This window comes from Hemitrygon akajei, chromosome 10 (assembly GCF_048418815.1).
Source record: "Hemitrygon akajei chromosome 10, sHemAka1.3, whole genome shotgun sequence".
NCBI lineage: Eukaryota > Metazoa > Chordata > Chondrichthyes > Myliobatiformes > Dasyatidae > Hemitrygon > Hemitrygon akajei.
The window spans coordinates 73,268,662-73,285,249 of NC_133133.1; the positions used below are offsets into that span (position 1 = coordinate 73,268,662).

The 16,588-nt window shown below is 41.4% G+C and overlaps 1 protein-coding gene across 4 annotated transcripts in view; it reads right to left on the bottom strand.

Moving 5' to 3' along the window:
• Nucleotides 1-1,581: 1,581 nt before the first annotated feature.
• The window catches only part of LOC140734471 (cysteinyl leukotriene receptor 1-like), a 70,974-nt gene continuing 55,967 nt past the window's right edge, over nucleotides 1,582-16,588 (bottom strand). For all 4 annotated transcript variants that reach the window (XM_073058463.1, XM_073058464.1, XM_073058466.1 and 1 more), the window contains one exon: nucleotides 1,582-5,403. In XM_073058463.1, the coding sequence (XP_072914564.1) occupies nucleotides 4,285-5,376 (1,092 nt within the window). In that variant the 5' untranslated portion in view covers nucleotides 5,377-5,403 and the 3' untranslated portion in view covers nucleotides 1,582-4,284. The remainder of the gene's footprint in view (nucleotides 5,404-16,588) is intronic.

The window sequence follows — 16,588 nt, forward strand, 5'->3', positions numbered from 1 at the left end:
TCTTACCCGAGGCACTTGCCCCAATTCTTTTTCAGTTAAATCAGAAAATACCCCAATGACATATTGCAGAATTCTCCAGCAAGTGGAACAGCACTTAAGTACCCTCACCCATTCTGAACCGTGTAAGGATTCCGGCAGTCTGATGCAGTGTAAACCATTAGCGGTATTGTGCTTTCCATTTTAGCATATACGTGTGCAGAAATAACACAGCTCTCGTTATATTACATGGATTATTAATACCATAAGACATAGGAGCAGAATTAGGCCATTCAGCCCATCGAGTCTTCTCCACCATTCCATCATGGCTGATCCCGGATCCCACTCAACCCCATACATCTACTTTTTCGCCATATCCTTTGATGTTCTGATCGATCAATAAAATATCAACTTCTACCTTAAATGTACCCACGTTCTTGACCTCCACCACAGTCTGTGGCAGAGCATTCCACAGATTCACTTCTGTCTAGCTAAAAAACTTCCTCCTTACCCCTGGTCCAAGAGGTCACCACTCAATTTTGAGTCTGTGCCCTCTAGTTCTGGATACCTCCACCATAGGCAACATTCTCTCCACATACACCCTATCTAATCCTTTCAACATTTGGTAGGTTTCAATGAAATCCTCATGTATTCTTCTAAATTCCAGTGAGTACAGGCCCAAAGCTGCCAAATGCTTCTCGTGTGTTAACCCTTTCATTCCAGGAATCATCCTCATGAACCGCCTCTGGACTCTCTCCAACGACAGCACATCCTTTCTGAGAGAATCGGCCTAAAACTGTTGACAATTACATATAGACTGAAGATACTGACAATTTGCTACCACATAATCTGGGCCTTCTGCTGATGGTTTGGTTGATAATTAAATATTCCAAAATAAGATTGTGCCTTCTGGTCATCATCTTGGTCAACACTGTTTATAGAAGGCAAAGAATAGGAGACCACCTTTGTCTGGAGCAACAAGAGGCCCTGATATTTTTCAGTGAGTGGTAAGTCATTGAATCATGAGAACTGGATGGAATCTTTAGATTGCAAGTTCAGTAGTGAGTTGGAAGCATGTTAGCCAGAGAGCCTGAAAGGAAGCAATTTTTGCTGCTACATACAGTAGATGTCTTCCAAAAATTCCACATATTTTAATTTGTTCAATGTTTGCAGCATCTCTGGGATATTTTCTACTCCGGAGTGTTACCTAGCCAACTGAGGGCCAAGTCTCTAAGCAGACTTACTTTTGGGAAAGGAATCTGTTTTTGGAAAACGCTGCACTTTATATAGCCTTGACTTCGTAGTATATTGTTTAAACCCAAACTTCTTGGACTTATGAATGAACCTTCCCACAAACCCTCATCAAAAGTTATATTGGGTATTATCTAAAACATAGAAACTGAAATTATCCTTAAAATAACATTTAAAGAGTTATTGATAATAAAACATACATACAGTCCATGAGGACATGAGGATGCAGGGTAAACAAATCTCATCATGCCCAAAGTGGGGGGAAGCAGATGAAATGTGGTCACATGGAGGAGACTCTTTATTTCATAGGTAGCTTTTTAGTGAGATACTGCAATGTGAAATAACAGAAATGTGGAATGTAAAATAAATTTATTTTTTCATTGCTCAGAAAAACTTTATAAAAACTGATTAATAAGAAAGCTTGCTTTCTGTTTAATGACATTATATTGTGCAATTCTAATAATGTGAGATATCATAAATCAGTAAGACAAAATTACAAGGTATTGTTTCAAAATTATTTTGATAACTAATTCACTAATGTACATATATTTTACATTTTTGTGCTTACCTTCTAGTATTTTTCAATTGATGTAAAATTGATTAAAAAATACTAGGTTATAAGTTCTGTGTTTTTCTCTCTTAATCAAATTGACCTGACATTCTTTTACCCATGTTTTTATTTATCTGTCTCCTTGCAGGAGTATCGCTGTGTGGGACACAGGTCAATTTCTTGTAAGAAACAACCAAAGTTCATTAATTATGACATTTAACCCATTGTGAATTCTGCAGTTCTGGCCAACAATCGTTTTCCAGAAATAACTGGGTTAATTTTAACCTTATTGGCGATGACATTTAATAGGATGTTAGAATCCTATTAGACAGAATATAAAGGCATAATGTTCTCCAGTTATTTCTTTGCTGCTGTCAATTCTTTGAAATTACTCATGATGTGATGTGTAGAATTATGAATACCAATATCGAAGTGCAACATGCTAATCCGCTATACATCTAGAAGTCAGTGCATTTTCATTGTAAATATCCTTAGAACTTCAATACATATTGATATTGAGTGCATTACACTGAAGCAAAACTGTCCAAAATACTTTGAGAGAGAATTTCATGGGCCCTTAGGCACCATTTTCAAAGTCTGAATCAACTCTAAGTTAGTTTTCTCTAATGTCAAGATGATCTTATCACTAGCTCTTGGTGTTTTATTTAGCATTTAGTCTTCAATGGTGTTACATCTATAGGAATAATTATATTAAAGTTTCCGGCTTTATATAATCAACCTGAGTAAAGTCCTAATTGATTTGTAAAGTACACAGAATTTCATAAACTAGCTTGAGGTGGATTGCAGAGATGTAATCTGGAAACTTTAGCAACGAACTATGGTAACTGCTTTGAATACTTAACCTAGCTGTCATCACCATCTGCCTCTACGTAAGGAATAGTAGATCATTTGGTCCTAGTGCCAGTTCTTTTATTCGATGAGATTATAGCCAACAGTTTAACAGTGCCAATTTCGTACAGTAGTACTATATACAAAAATCTCTACGTTGAATCTCCTCAGCAACTGAGTCTCCATAACCCTCTGGACATGCGAGTTTTAAAGCTTCACTATTTGCAAGACGGAAGTATTTTTCCCCATCTCTGTCTAGCATGGCAATTCCTTTTGAGGCTCTGCACATAGTTCCTCTGCCAGAGGAAATGTTAACTCCATACCTGAACTGCTTACATAATTTTGTATGACATCCCAAATCTTCTTCCCTCAAAGGTTTTTGTTTTGGACAATTTTACTTCATTGCTCTGCAAAGCTTTAATTTCAATAAAATACTGTACGTGAAAAGTTGGTAGAATTTTTCCAGAACACCCTTTAGTTTTGCAATGAGACTATGTTGGTCAACTATAACTTTTGTGCTTAGGAACATTTGTCTTAAACAGATTTATGTACATATTTAAATTTAAACATTAGTAGGTATTTGTTAAAGAAAAAAGCTGTTTCTACCAGAATTAATGTGATCAATTACTTCCTTCTTGTTCACTGGAACCACATAGCTGTTTTTATTCCCTCTCCTTCACTGGCAAAGGTGGGCATCACATGTTCACCCACTCTCACACAGAAGGACATGTGGCAAGTATAGATATCAGCAGACATTTTGAGTGTGAGGTAAATTAACAGACAAGGCTCAATGAAACCCGAGTCATAAACACTTCCAGTGCATGTTGATGAACAAGTAGATAAAGTGATTCAATAATAATTGCATACTGGCTTGGCTGTGATGCTGAACTCAACAGTGCAATATGGTGACAGTCTTCTCTTTTCAATTCCACTGTCTCTCCACAATAAGTGACGATATTTTACACTTGCCTTTCAGCCCTGTTACTTTTCAAAGAGCTCCACAGATTTTTCAGACAGTCTAATAGCCCATTCTTCTTAAGGAAACAATCCTTCTCGTCCCTTTTTTTGATGCATGTTCATCTTAAACGTGCTCCCTAGCCCCAGCTCAACATTCTGCTCCAACAATCTGGTAAAATCTATACGTGAGGCGATTCAAATTAGATCATATCCCCTTTCAGAGTTTGTTCAATTGAACAGAAGTTGGAAATAGACACAATCCAATGTAAGCAAGCTTCGTGGTGCTATGGAGTCTGTGGAAGTTGCAGAAACTTCACCATCAGACTTTTTGAAGCAGTTGTCATTAAACTAATACTAATCAGAATGTAGAAGGCTCATAAAACACCAATCAGCAGCCTAGGACAGGTGAATCTACTTCAGCATTTACATTTCAGATACCTTCAGCGCCAGCACTTGTAAATAAGCAAAATTATGTCTGATGTCTAAAATGTTTTTGGGGAAGCAATGCCTTTTTAAAGTATCTTTATGTCTTTGTTGTAAATGATACCAATAAGGAGATACTCTTCGACTGCTCCTCTGATTGAATCTAAGGACTTAACAGTGACACTTGGTTTGTATTTGTTTTGCATAATAGAAACGTGATAGTAACAAAAGTTATCTCACAAATTGAAAGGTTGTTCCAAAGCTGTACAACAAGGGATTCAGATTTTGCTGTTGTTGCTGTTGGTTGCACTTGTCGCTGCAGGAGTGTAAGCATTTCCATCGGACTTCTCATTTTCTTGAATCATCAACGAGCGTTTCCTTTTGTTAGACATTTGGTGGCTTGACAAAGATGATTTTCTGCTGAAAGAAATTGTGAGCCTTCGTCTGAAGTTTTCACCTGAGAAGAAGTATAATAGTGGGTCAAAGCAGGTGTTGGCAGCAGCCAGACAGAGCGTGACTACGACTGACTTCTGCATATAAATGATGTCTTCGCAGCTCTTCACATCTTGGTTCAGGAAGTGCAAATGCACTGTACGTTGTACGTGATACGGCATGAAGCTGATCAGGAAGGCAGCAAGCACAATTATGATTAGATGCACTGCTCTTCGACGCGATGCTTTTTTCTTATGAATAGCTGCTGTGCTTTTCATTAAAGTCCTTACGATAAAGGTGTAACAAACAAGGATGATGAGGAAGGGTAGGATGAAGCCCAAGACCACAGATACGTAGTTCATGATCAATAGGCTTTTTAGGCCATTTTTATCTTGTAAAGTTGGAGGTTCAAAGCACTTTGTTTTGTTTTCCACCTGGTGAGAGCCGGACATCAGGAATGGAGCACTCGTCAATGTCACAAAACTCCATATCACTGCACAGACGATCTTAGCCTTCTTAATATTCACTATTTTCATATTTTTAACAGGGAACACGATGGCCAGGAATCGGGTGAAACTCATGGCAGTCATGAAGTAAATGCTGCAGTACAGGTTAACATAGAGAGAGTAAGAGGTGACTCTGCACATTAAGTCCCCAAAGATCCATCTTCCTTTGAAAGAGTAGTATATCACTCTCAAAGGCAAGGTGCATACACACAGCAAATCTGACACTGCCAGGTTCAGCATGTAGATGTTGAAAGCTGTTCTTTGTTTAAAAGTCTTCAGCAGCACATATACAGCAAAAGAATTTCCTGCTAAGCCCACCACAAAAACTAGGGAGTATACCGTGGAATAGACTTGATTGCGAAAATCATCAATCATCGGGCAGTCAGGCTGACCGACCCCTGATTTGTTAGTTGGGGTCACCTCCAGATTCATTTTAGCTTTTTGATATGTCTTCCAGTTCTAAAAGGTAAAACACAGAGAAACAATCAATGCAGTGAAATTTGACATACAACAACTAAATACCTACACTTTTCAAATGTATATATTTTATTCAATAATAGGATAAATATGAACTAACAAGGCTAATGTTTATGGCTCAACCACAGATTCATACAATCTCACCAGCTCATTCCTCTTTCAGTAGGAGAGCGTCTTGGAAATAGTGAGTGTAACTTGGTAAACACAAGGGATACTGCAGATTCTGAAAGCCTTGGGCAACACACAAAATGTTGGTGCAATTCAACAAGTCAGGCAGCATCTACGGAGGGGAATAAACAGTCAACACTTCCAGCGAGACAGCCTGATGAAGTTTCTTGGCCAAAACATCAACAGTTTATTTCAAACCATGGATGCTGCCTCCAGTGCTTTATGTGTGCTTCTCATGATTTGATAAGTTTTCAGATAGTTAAAGTTAAGGACTGGATATTGGGGGAAAGTGCTAAATTTGGTAAAATTAATTACAATAGTATTTGGCAGGAGCTGGTGAGTATAGATCGGGAATGGTTGTTGTTGGGTAAGTCTTATGTCATAAGACTAGAAGTCAATTAATATAGGAGCAGAATCAGGCCATTTGGCCCATCGAGTCTGCTCTGCTATTCCATCATGGCTGATTTGTTATTATTCCTCTCAACCCCATTCTCCTGCCTTCTGCCTATAACCATTGACACCCTAACAACCAAGAACCTATCAACCTCCACTTTAAGTATACCCAATTACTTGGCCTCCACAGCCGTCTGTAGCAATGAATTCCACAGATTCACCACCCTCTAGCTAAAGAAATTCCTCCTTATCTCAGTTCTAGAGGGATGTCCGAGACTCCCTGACAATAGGAAACATCCTCTCCTTATCCACTCAATCAACAATACATCTTTCAAATTCCCCTTTCTTCCAAACCACAGTGAGCACAGGCCCAGAGCCCTCTGGACTCTCTCCAATGTCAGCATATCATTTCTTAGATAAGGGGCCCAAAACTGTTCACTATACTCCAAGTGCAGTCTGACCACTGCCTTATAAAGCCTCAGCATCATATCCTTGCTTTTATAATTTTGTTTGCTTGTTATGTTCCATATCATATGACATAGGCAATCATGGTCTCTGGATAACCAGGACTGTTCTTGGCATATTTATCAGCAAAAGTGGTTTGCCATGATGAACACTCTTCAGAGATTGTACGCCTGGTGTCAGTGGTCGCTAATCAGGACTTGTGATCTGCACCAGTTGTTCATACGGCCATCTACTGCCTGCTCCCATGGCTTCATGTGACCCTGATCGGTGGGGGCGGGGGGGGGGGGGCATGCTAAGCACATGCTACACCTTGCCCAAGGGTGACTAGCAGGCTAGCAGAGGGAAGGCGTGCCTTACATGTCCCATGTCCTCTAGTAGAGAAGTATCTCCATCCACCTCAATTTTATATTCTAGTCCTCTCGAAATGCATGCTACCATTGCATGGTTCTATCTTAAGATGACACTGGTTTAAGATAGTGACTACTTATGGGTGGCAAAAAGACAAAATCAAGGAAACTACTACAGGTAGTCCCCGAGTTACGAACGTCCGACTTACAGACAACTCGTCCTTACAAACCGAGGAAGGAGAACACCGTCTGCCATTTTAAGTCAGATCGTGACGCTGTCCACCATTTTAAGTCAGATCGCGATGCCGTCTGCCATTTTGTCATTGCCGATGACACTGTGTTGTGTGTTTAACTTTGTATTTGGCTTAAATTTTTCTTAGTAAGATTCACCCTGACCCCGCTCCCCGTTCCGGTCGGCTGGTGGCGCAGCGAGATCAGCGCCGCGCTCGAGAACGGAGGTTCCTGAGTTCACTTTAGTGACAGACTGTTCCCGTGCAGGGTTGATGTTGATCCAGTGACTCCCATACCATCTGAGCCAGGTTGATGTCGAGCTCGCAACTTGACCTTGTTAAAAAAACACTGCCACCTCCAGTTTAAAATCCCACGCGGAATATTGTGGAGGATCAAATACCCAAACCCAGCACAGCCCCCACTTGTCCCATTCAGCCTGTCTCAGTGTGGTGGAGTTTAGGACCCAGCGGACCTTGGGAGCCGGTGCAGCTCAGGACCCGCCGCCCGCAGTGTTTCTGTTCCATTGACGGGAAGCGATCACGATTGAAAATAAAGTGGCAATGATAAAGCGTTTGGAAAGAGGTGAAATGCCATCGATCATTGGAAAAGTGTTAGGCTACAGTCAGTCAACGATTGGAACAATTTTAAAGGATAACGGATAAAGTGAGAATAATGGAGCATGTGAAAGGCCCTGATGAAAGCTACGATTATTACTAAGCAACACAGTGGTTTAATTATTGAAATACATATGTTTCTTAAGTGTTTTATATGCATAGAAAGGTAAAATATATACTATATACTAAGACAAACTGACGCTAAATAATACCGGATGTACGTGTTCCGACTTACGTACAAATCTGACTTAAAGACGGACTCAGGAACCGAACTCGTACGTAAACCGGCGACTGCCTGTATACACCTTATTAATAATGATCAACATTAACAATCCTAACAAAAGGCGAGCAGAGGGTGGTTGAGGCAAGTGGAGGTGGAGGTGCTGGCGTGGCATGGTCAGGGCAAGTAGAGACCAGTGGTAACGTTGGCACAGGGAAGATCTGGTCATGGCAAACAGAGTCAGAGTCAAGGCAGAGTCGTGGCACCCCCAAGAGGGAGAGAAGTCCGATGTCTGATTGATTTAACCACCGGGCTGAAATAGAAAGTTTGGGTATGGGTCGAATCATGGTGGCAGGGTCCCAGCCCCAGAGCAGTCCGAATGCGAGGAATGATACGATGTTTTGGATGATTTAAGTGCTGGGCCAGATTGTAAAAGTCAGGGTGTCGGGGGCTGGTTCTGCTGGCTGATCTGCGACGTTTCTCTGAAATGCAGTGCTGGCTGCAGTGATGCCTGGCTTCATGTCTGTGTTTTACAACATTTGCTCGACTTTGCGATGAACTGTGGCTGTGGCCTGCACCAGCTGCAGCGATGCCTGACTTTGTGTCTTTCGTAAAACTTCAGTTCTGAAGCTATTTGCTTATGTCTATTGTCTGCATGGTTTTTGTTTCATTCTTTGCGCATTGGATGTTTGATGGGCTTTTTGTTTAATGGGTTCTTTTGTGTCTTTGTGTTGTGGCTGCCTGTAAGGAGATACATCTTAAAATTGTATATACTGTAGAATACATACCTCAGTAACAAATATACTTTTGCCTTCCTTATCAGGCCTGCAATGCTAACCTTTAGGGAACCATGCACGAGGCTCCCAAGTCCCTTTGCACCTCCAATTTTGAATATTCTCCCTGCTTAGAAAACAGTCTATGCTTTTATTCCTTCTGTCAAAGTGCATGACCATACACTTCCTTACACTGTATTCCATTTGCCACTTCATTCCCATTCTCCTAATCCCTCCAAGTCCTTCTGCAGACTCCCTACTTCCTCAACACTACCCACCCCTCCACCTGTCTTTTTATTGCCCACAAACATGGCCACAAAGCCATTGTCATTGAAATCATTGACATTTTATATGAAAAGAAGTGGTCTCAACACAGACCACTGTAGAACACCAAGAGTCACCAGCAGCTAACCAGAAAAGGCCCTCATTTTTCCCACCGTTCATCTCCTTGCCAGTCTGCCAATCTTCTATCCGTGCTCATGTATTTCCTGTAATACCATGGGCTCTTATCTTGTTTACCGACCTCTTATGTGGCACCTTGTTAAAGATTTCCTGAAAATCCAAGTAAACAACATCCATCAATTCTCCTTTGTCTATTCTGTCTGTTATTTCCACAAAGAATTCCAACAGATTTGTCAGGCCAGATTTCCCCTTAAGGAAACAATGCATTGCTGACTTGAGCCTATTTTATTATGTGCCTTCAAGTCTCTGAAACCTCATCCTTAATAATGCTCCAATATCTTCCCACTGATGCCTTTTGCCTCCCTCACTTTTTAAGGCATGGAGTCATACCTGCAATTTTCCAGTCCTCTGGAACCATTCCAAACTATGGTGATCCTTGAAAGCTCTCCACTGATGCTTCCTCAATCTTTTCAGCTACAACTTTCAGAACCACGGGGTGTCATCCATCTGCTCCACCCAATAACAACTGGTCTGGAGTCAGGACCAACATGTTCCGAGGAAGAAAAAATGGTTTAATGGTAAGATATTGCAAATGTAGTTGGAAAGGAAAAAGAAACACATGTAAGGTTTGGGGAGTGTTTTCTCTGGAGCATTAGAAACTGTCTGGCACGGAAGCATGGATACTAGATAGCCAGAGTCATATTTCTAGGGTGGTTTTGTCATAGATTTGAAGTGTGGGAGAAAGCTTAAAGGAGATTTATGAGTCAAAGATTTTTTTTTTACCTCTGTGCCAGACAGTGGTAGGTCCCTGGAATGTGCTGTCAGAGGAATTTTTGAAGACGGTTACAATCTACATTTAAAGGGCACTCAGCCAGGCCACATGAGCAGAAAGGGAATGAGATGACATAGATTACATGCAGGCAGATAAGATTAGCTTAGCTTGAAATCAAAGCCAGCACAGACATTGTAGGGCAAGTGGTGTGTTTCTGTGCTATACCGTTCTATGTTCTACGTTCAGTCTGCTGTGCCTGCTCAAGCAGTCAAAGTAATTATCATCACTAATCCCATTTTCCAGTATTTGGCACATAGCCTTCTCTGCTTTGCCATTTCAAATGTTCATTTAAGTACTTATTAACTGTTAAGTGATGCGGTTCTTCAGAATTCCCTCAGGCGTAAAGTTTCAGATTTTAACTGTTATCTGGGTACGAATTCTTTCTCCAAACCCCTCTAAATTTCTTCCCTTGAAATTTTAGCCTCTGATTATAGATATCTCTGTTTTTTGCTGTACTTGTTATGCATGCCTTTCATAATTTTGCTTATTCTCAATCTTCTCTGTTCCAAAATAAACAAACTCACCCAACCCAGCCTCTCTTTAAGCTCATTTGCACACAGTACTTCCGGTTTAAGATGGCGCTAGTGATGCCAGTGACTACTTACCAGTGGCACAAAACAAAACAAATAAAACTACTAAATACCTTGTTAATAACACTTTGTTAATAATGATCAACTCTAACAATGGAGAAGCAAGCGGTGGCAGTGGTGCAGGTGAGAAATGGCTGAGGGAAGTGGAGGCAGAGGCCCAGGGAAAGCGAAGGCCTAGGTAAGCGAAGGCGGGGTCTAGACAGAGAAAAGGCAGAATCATGATGTCCTTTAGAGTGAGGAGGGTCCTGATGTCTGATCAATTTCAGTGCCAGGCTGGGTACAGGCCAAATCCTGACAGCAGGGTCCAGGCCCCAGAGCTGGCTGAGAGCAAGAACAACACAATGTTTGGATGAGTTAAGCACGAGCCAAGATTGAAAAGGTCAGTGTGTTGAGTCCGGAGGTGAGGTGAGGACTGGTTCTGTGGCCTACTCCAGCTGCAGTGATTCCTGGCTTCATGTCTTTCGTAGAAATTCAGTTCTGAAGCTATTTGTTTACGTCTATTGTTTGCATGATCTGTTTTTTTAAAATCTGTCTGTGCATTGAGTGTTTGATGGTCTGTTTTTTAAGGTTTCTTTGTTTAGTGGCTACCTGTAAAGAGATGAATCTCAAGGTTGTATAATGTATGCATACTTGGATAATAAATGTACTTCGTACTTAAACTTCTGCACTGGTGAATTGCCTCTGCATCACTTACAGTGCAGTCTTACCCTTCCTATAGTGTGGTGACTGGAACTACACACTCCGGCTGGCTTTCATCTAACCTGTGTTCTACATAGTTGAACAAAACCTCTCTGCTCTTGTATTCTACACTTTGGCTAATGAAGACAAGCATTCTATTTGTCCTTTTAACCAGTGAAGCTGCTGCCATAGGGGATTTACTATTCTTCAAAACATCTTTGGATCCTTTATATCTCAGTATTATTAGTCCTTCCAAAATGCAAGACCTTAAATTTTCTGGGTTAAATTCCATTTGTTGTGGCCAACTCATCAGTATTGATCTGCAGCCAAAACTGCCTTTTTTACCATCAACACCGCCATCAATTTTCATATCAACTGTGAACTTGACATTCACACCTCCTCTATTAACATCCATTTTACATCCAATCGACTAAGTTGTCAATTTCCCATGTGGGTCCTTGTCAGCATGTGGACTGCATTAAGAGCACTATCTTCATTTACACTCCTCTTTAACTCTTCGCAAAATTCAAAATCAAGAATACTCAAATCATAGTATCCATGACTATAAATACAAATGCAAGGTATCCTTTTCAGACCTCAGCTCTAACCTTTGCTTAGATTGCCACCTGGACCTTAATCTTTCTGTTGTTACCCTCATGCCTTTAATATACTGATAAAATGCTTTGAAATTTACTTTAATCATGCCTACCAGTACCAGTTCATTCTTCCTCTTTCCCTTCCTGCTTACATTTTATTTTCAATAGGAAAGGCAAGTACTGATTAGCAATGGTCAGCTAATCTTGTCTCATGAATTTGATGGAGTTGTTTTGAAGGAGTAACCAAGTGGGGTGGCAGAGTGGAGAGATGTCTCTACCAAAGGCTCTCCAGCCCCCTGCTAGCCTGCAGGTCACCCTTGGGCAAGCTGTAGCACCTGCTTAGCACAATCCCCCACTGGATCAGGGTCCCGTGAAGCCACGGGAGCAAGTGGTGGATGGTTGTATGAGCAGTCGGTGCATAGCACGTCCTGGTTATGCGACCACTAACGCCAGACAGACAATCTCTGATAAGTATTGATAATGGCTGGGGTCACCCATCTTCTAAAGACACTGCCCAGAAGAAGGCAATGGCAAACACCTTCTGCAGAAACATTTGCCAAGAAGAATCATGGTTGAAGACCATGATCGCCTACGTCATAAGACATGGCACATAGTGATGATGATGATGATGAAGGAAGTGTGCCATTCTAAGGCCGGCCTCCACAGTCAGACATGCAATCTATTACATAAGTTAATAAATTAATGGTGTGTATGTCTCTCAGGTGAATGTAAAAGATCCCATTACAGTAATCCAAGAAAAACAAGGACCAAAGGGTAATCACTAACCTTCAGAACTGGATGCAATTGGCAGTCAGTAAGTTTGCAGATGATATCAGAACTGGTGGTGTGGTGGAGAACTGATGAAGGTTGCCTAAGATAACAACGGCATCTAAAACAGCTGGAAAAGTTGGTAAAAGGAGTAGCAGATAGAATTTATCATATATGATAAATCGGGTTGTGGAGTAGAGATACAGCTCTACCAAAGAAGGTGTAAGGCACTCCTTCCCTCTGCTAGCCTGCAGGTCACTCTTGGGCAAGGCGTAGCACCTGTATAACCTCCCCGAACAATGTCACGTGAAGCCATGAGCAGCTGGTGCATATCACAAGTCCAGATTGTGAGACCACTGACACCAGGCAGACAGTCTCCGAAGAGTATTGATAATGGCTGGGGTAACCCGCCTTGTAAAGTCACTGCCCAGAAGAAGGCAATGGCAAACCACTGCTGTAGAAAAATGTGCTAAGAATAATCATGGTCATAGGACATGATTGTCTACGTCATTTGACACAGCACATAATGATGCTGATGGACCATGGAGAATGAAGAGGGCTGGGTGGTTTACATTGTCTGTGTAGACCTTTACCAGACCTTTAGCAAGGCCCACATGGTAGTCTGGTTCAGAAGGTTGAAACACATGGATTCCATTGTGAGCTCAGATTGGAGACCTGTGCACAGTGGTATCTCACAGTCATCGATGCTCAATCCAATGTTGCTTGTCATGCATATTAACGATTTGGAATAGAATAGAATGTAGATGCATGTAACATTGCCAGTCTATAGGAAGAATATAATTGAGCTAGAGAAGGAGCAAAAGAGATTCACATGGATGTTGCCTGAACTGGAGGGCTTGAGATATAAGAAAAATTATACAGGTTGGAATTGTTTGCCTTGGAGCAAAAAAAAAGTGAGATTGTGACATGTTAGAGGTACATAATGTAAAACGATGGGATGCAATGATAGAGTAGATACCTGTGGTTTAAAGTAAAGGAGCTAGGAAGTTTATAGGAGATCTGAGGAGTAATTCCTTTACACAAAGAATAGCTAGTGTCAGAGAGTTATACTACATGGATAATGGTTCTTCATTGTTGCTGTTCAAGATGCCTAACTTGAGGCAGTCCCACTTGCCTATGTTAGACCCATATCCTGCTGTTTTTCTTCTATCCATGTATCTGTCTAAATGTCAGTTAAATGTTGTAATTATTCCTCTCTCCACCACTTCCTCTGACAGTCATTGCACATATCCACCATGCTCCGTGTGAAAAACAAAATTACCCCTCTGATGCTCTTTAAATCTTTCCTCTCTCACTTTAAAACTCAGTGAGGGAGATTTTGTGACTGGGGAAACAAGTTTCCAGGCAAAATTATTTGGGTGGGGGGAGGGTGTAACTCTTTTATAAGATAGTATAAATTCAATTGATCGTTAAATCCTAAGGAAGTAGAAAAATCAGGGACAGACTGCTGAGGTTAATTAATAGGCTGAATCTTTGAGGAGTTAACACTGAGAGTAAATAAGGGCAAAGATGTTGCTGCCATTTATAGAGCTTGTGATAATCGCTCATTTGGCATGAGGATAGGAGAAAATTATGAGAGAGCAACAAAATGGAGCCAAGATTGGCTCAATATCTGGAGGCACGGTGTAAACACAGAAAACCTGCTAATCTGAAAGGAATGCTGTTAGCACTGGGGTTTCACAGAGTGAAAACAACACTTGTTTTGTTTATTGTTCTCTGTATGAATGAATTACAACATAGAATGCAAGAACAGGCACTTCGGCCCGTGAGACCTGTGTCAGCTATGATGCTAATTTAAAATGTACTTTGGTATAGAGTTTCCATTCTCAGTCTGTACACAGTCTATAACCCTACATTCTCTGTCTGTACACGGTCTGTAACCCTCCATTCTCTGTCTGTACACAGTCTATAACACTCCATTCTCTGTCTGTACACGGTCTGTAACCCTCCATTCTCTGTCTGTACACAGTCTATAACACTCCATTCTCTGTCTGTACACGGTCTGTAACCCTCCATTCTCTGTCTGTACACGGTCTATAACACTCCATTCTCTGTCTGTACACGGTCTATAACACTGCATTCTCTGTCTGTACACAGTCTATAACACTCCATTCTCTGTCTGTACACGGTCTGTAACCCTCCATTCTCTGTCTGTACACGGTCTATAACACTCCATTCTCTGTCTGTACACAGTCTATAACCCTCCATTCTCTGTCTGTACACAGTCTGTAACCCTCCATTCTCTGTCTGTACACAGTCTATAACACTCCATTCTCTGTCTGTATACAGTCTATAACACTCCATTCTCTGTCTGTACACAGTCTATAACACTCCATTCTCTGTCTGAACACAGTCTGTAACCCTCCATTCTCTGTCTGTACACAGTCTATAACCCTCCATTCTCTGTCTGTACACAGTCTGTAACACTCCATTCTCTGTCTGTACACAGTCTATAACTCTCCATTCTCTGTCTGTACACAGTCTGTAACCCTCCATTCTCTGTCTGTACACAGTCTGTAACACTCCATTCTCTGTCTGTACACGGTCTATAACCCTCCATTCTCTGTCTGTACACGGTCCGTAACACTCCATTCTCTGTCTGTACACAGTCTGTAACACTCCATTCTCTGTCTGTACACAGTCTATAACACTCCATTCTCTGTCTGTACATAGTCTGTAACCCTCCATTCTCTGTCTGTACACGGTCTATAACACTCCATTCTCTGTCTGTACACAGTCTATAACACTCCATTCTCTGTCTGTACACAGTCTGTAACACTCCATTCTCTGTCTGTACACGGTCTATAACACTCCATTCTCTGTCTGTACACGGTCTGTAATCCTCCATTCTCCATCTGTACACAGACTATAACACTCCATTCTCCACCTGTACACAGTCTGTAACCCTCCATTCTCTGTACACAGTCTATAACACTCCATTCTCTGTCTGTACACAGTCTATAACACTCCATTCTCTGTCTGTACACAGTCTGTAACCCTCCATTCTCTGTATGTACACGGTCTATAACACTCCATTCTCTGTACACAGTCTATAACACTCCATTCTCTGTCTGTACACAGTCTATAATCCTCCATTCTCTGCCTGTACACAGTCTGTAACCCTCCATTCTCTGTCTGTACACAGTCTATAACCCTCCATTCTCTGTCTGTACACAGTCTATAACCCTCCATTCTCTGTACACAGTCTATAACACTCCATTCTCTGTCTGTACACAGTCTGTAACCCTCCATTCTCTGTCTGCACACAGTCTATAACTCTCCATTCTCTGTCTGTACTCAGTCTGTAACCCTCCATTCTCTGTCTGTACACAGTCTATAACACTCCATTCTCTGTCTGTACACAGTCTATAACTCTCCATTCTCTGTCTGTACACAGTCTATAACTCTCCATTCTCTGTCTGTACACGGTCTATAATCCTCCATTCTCTGTCTGTACACAGTCTATAACCCTCCATTCTCTGTCTGTACACAGTCTATAACTCTCCATTCTCTGTCTGTACACAGTCTGTAACCCTCCATTCTCTGTCTGTACACAGTCTATAACACTCCATTCTCTGTCTGTATACAGTCTATAACACTCCATTCTCTGTCTGTACACAGTCTATAACACTCCATTCTCTGTCTGAACACAGTCTGTAACCCTCCATTCTCTGTCTGTACACAGTCTATAACCCTCCATTCTCTGTCTGTACACAGTCTGTAACACTCCATTCTCTGTCTGTACACAGTCTATAACCCTCCATTCTCTGTCTGTACACGGTCTGTAACCCTCCATTCTCTGTCTGTACACGGTCTATAACACTCCATTCTCTGTCTGTACACAGTCTATAACCCTCCATTCTCTGTCTGTACACAGTCTGTAACCCTCCATTCTCTGTCTGTACACAGTCTATAACACTCCATTCTCTGTCTGTATACAGTCTATAACACTCCATTCTCTGTCTGTACACAGTCTATAACACTCCATTCTCTGTCTGAACACAGTCTGTAACCCTCCATTCTCTGTCTGTACACAGTCTATAACCCTCCATTCTCTGTCTGTACACAG